The sequence below is a fragment of the Belonocnema kinseyi genome, chromosome 4 (assembly GCF_010883055.1).
Source record: "Belonocnema kinseyi isolate 2016_QV_RU_SX_M_011 chromosome 4, B_treatae_v1, whole genome shotgun sequence".
In the NCBI taxonomy this organism is placed as follows: Eukaryota; Metazoa; Arthropoda; class Insecta; order Hymenoptera; family Cynipidae; genus Belonocnema; species Belonocnema kinseyi.
Genome location: NC_046660.1, coordinates 62,140,459 through 62,142,611, shown reverse-complemented (window position 1 = coordinate 62,142,611; position 2,153 = coordinate 62,140,459). Strand labels below are relative to the sequence as shown.

The window sequence follows — 2,153 nt, the reverse complement described above, 5'->3', positions numbered from 1 at the left end:
CATGATTTTTCGTCATTTTTTGAGGTTATGGCTCAACAATGACGTGATGGGTGATTTTTGATACCGAATTTGAATTCAGCGCCCCAAAATCCATAGGAATACATGTGTCTTGTTACCAGATCCGGACATTTTTTTTGTGAGGCTGTGTTGTCTATAATCATAAATTTAAAATTATTTTCCACAGAGATCTTATTTATTTATTTATTTAAAGGAACCTGTATTATCATTAAAGAGAGTTACCATCGATCAGTGTAAATGTCGTTCAACAATCCGTAAAATTCCGTGAATCCGTGAAATCAACACTGTCGATAAAGTGAACTCTTTAAGTAAAAGACAAATACTTAAAGTCATTTTTGACTAGATGCAAAATTAATTTCGTAAATTAATTTTTTTCTTAAATAAGATCGACTCACTCCGCTCCACTGGGAATCGAACCAAAGAACTTCTGATTTTCGGTCGCGTGATTTCCCATTAAGTTATTAGAGAGACCGAAGGAAGAATCTTTTTTCATAAATGCATGTTATCTCAAGCCAGTTGTTACATTTATTATACGAGTAATTTAAAGAAATCTGTATTATCATCAGGCAGTTAACATCGATCGGTGTAGATATCATTCCACAATCCGTGAAATTAGAAATCAACACTATCGAGCAACTTAACTCTTCAAATATCAGAAAAATACTTGAAGTCATTTCTGACTAGATAGAAAATTAATTTTTTCCGAAAAAAGATGTGCTGACTTCGCTCCACTGGGAATCGAACCACAGGACTTCTCATTGCTGGTAGCGTGCTTTCTCATTAAGCTATTAGAGCGATCGAAAGAAGAAACTTTTTCCAGAAATAGACGGTATCTAAAACCTGGTGTTACATTTTTGATATGAGTAATTTAAAGGAATCTGTATTATCATCATAGACAGTTATCATCAATCTGTGTAAATATATTTCCACAATCCGTGAAATTATAAATCAACACTATCGATCAAGTTAACTCTTCAAATAACAGAAGAAGACTTAACGTCATTTCTGAATTGATAAAAGATAATTTTTTAAAATTAAATTTAAAAAAAGATCTACTTACTTTAATCCACTCGGAATCGAACCACAGAACCAGCGATTGTCGATTATTCATTTATATTAGTTTAATTTAATTGTTTTTCAGATTGATCTGATACTGCTAAACGAATACTTTTCGCAAATTCCCGTTTCCATTCTGGTAATTGTAACAGCGCAAATATCATTGTTCACTTCAGTGGATGGCGTAGAAAATATGAAATACCCACCCTGGCATTTTTGGAGGTCACAGTTCCCAAAAATGTTAAGTGCGAAAGAAAGGTATATTTAAGATTTTTAAAATATTTATGAAACTTATAACAACTTTTTGATTAAATGGACACAATTTAATCAAATAAACCTATGGCATTTTCACACTATTAAAAAAAGTTTTAGGGCCTTTAAATTTTGCAAAAATTGCTTATTTGATTATAACTCTCAAGACTAATTTTGCAAAAAATGTCTTAATTTATTTAAATTGCCACTACTAATGGATTCTGTTACTTTGACGTACAATTTAAATAAAATAAGGACTTTTTTTTGAAAAAATGGGCTTGAGTAACCCGACATTTTTTATTTTGCTAAAAATCTCTTTCTTTAGTAAGAAAAAATATATTTATTAGTGTTCCAGACTTCGTTGTGGAAATAATCAGAAAGAAATTAATAAGGATTGCTCTTCTTTCACAAAATCCAGAATCTGATTACGCTGCAGTTTACGAAAAATGTAAGACCTCAAGATTCGGGAAAGTATCAATAATAATTGAAAAAAGACTTAACACGCTTATGGAATCTGAATACGAATGAGAATCGAATTATTTAATAATTTAGAGAATTTTTTATCATTTTAAGAGATTGAGAATTTTAAATAAATACCATGTTTATAAAAATTTCTTTTCTTTTCTTGTCCCTCCATTATAAATTTATTGATCCAATTTTGCATTTTGTGTAGACATTAGAATGGTCCAAAAACACTTAATTTTTTTCTAAAATTTTTTAATTTATTTTTTATATACTAGTGATTTTTTTGACAAGGTGACGAATTTTTTTATATAAAATAGTTGAATAATCAAATAAAAAATATGAAATTTTGATAAAAAAAAGAT

General features: G+C 29.3%; 1 protein-coding gene across 4 annotated transcripts in view; it reads left to right on the top strand.

Annotated features, from left to right (window-relative positions):
- The window catches only part of LOC117172070, a 14,418-nt gene extending 12,481 nt beyond the window's left edge, over window positions 1–1,937 (top strand). For 3 of the 4 annotated variants that reach the window (XM_033359820.1, XM_033359822.1, XM_033359819.1), the window contains 2 exons: window positions 1,160–1,332; window positions 1,674–1,937. In XM_033359820.1, the coding sequence (XP_033215711.1) occupies window positions 1,160–1,332; window positions 1,674–1,854 (354 nt within the window). In that variant the 3' untranslated portion in view covers window positions 1,855–1,937. The remainder of the gene's footprint in view (window positions 1–1,159; window positions 1,333–1,673) is intronic. The other variant, XM_033359821.1, reaches the window with a different exon arrangement.
- Window positions 1,938–2,153: the final 216 nt, after the last annotated feature.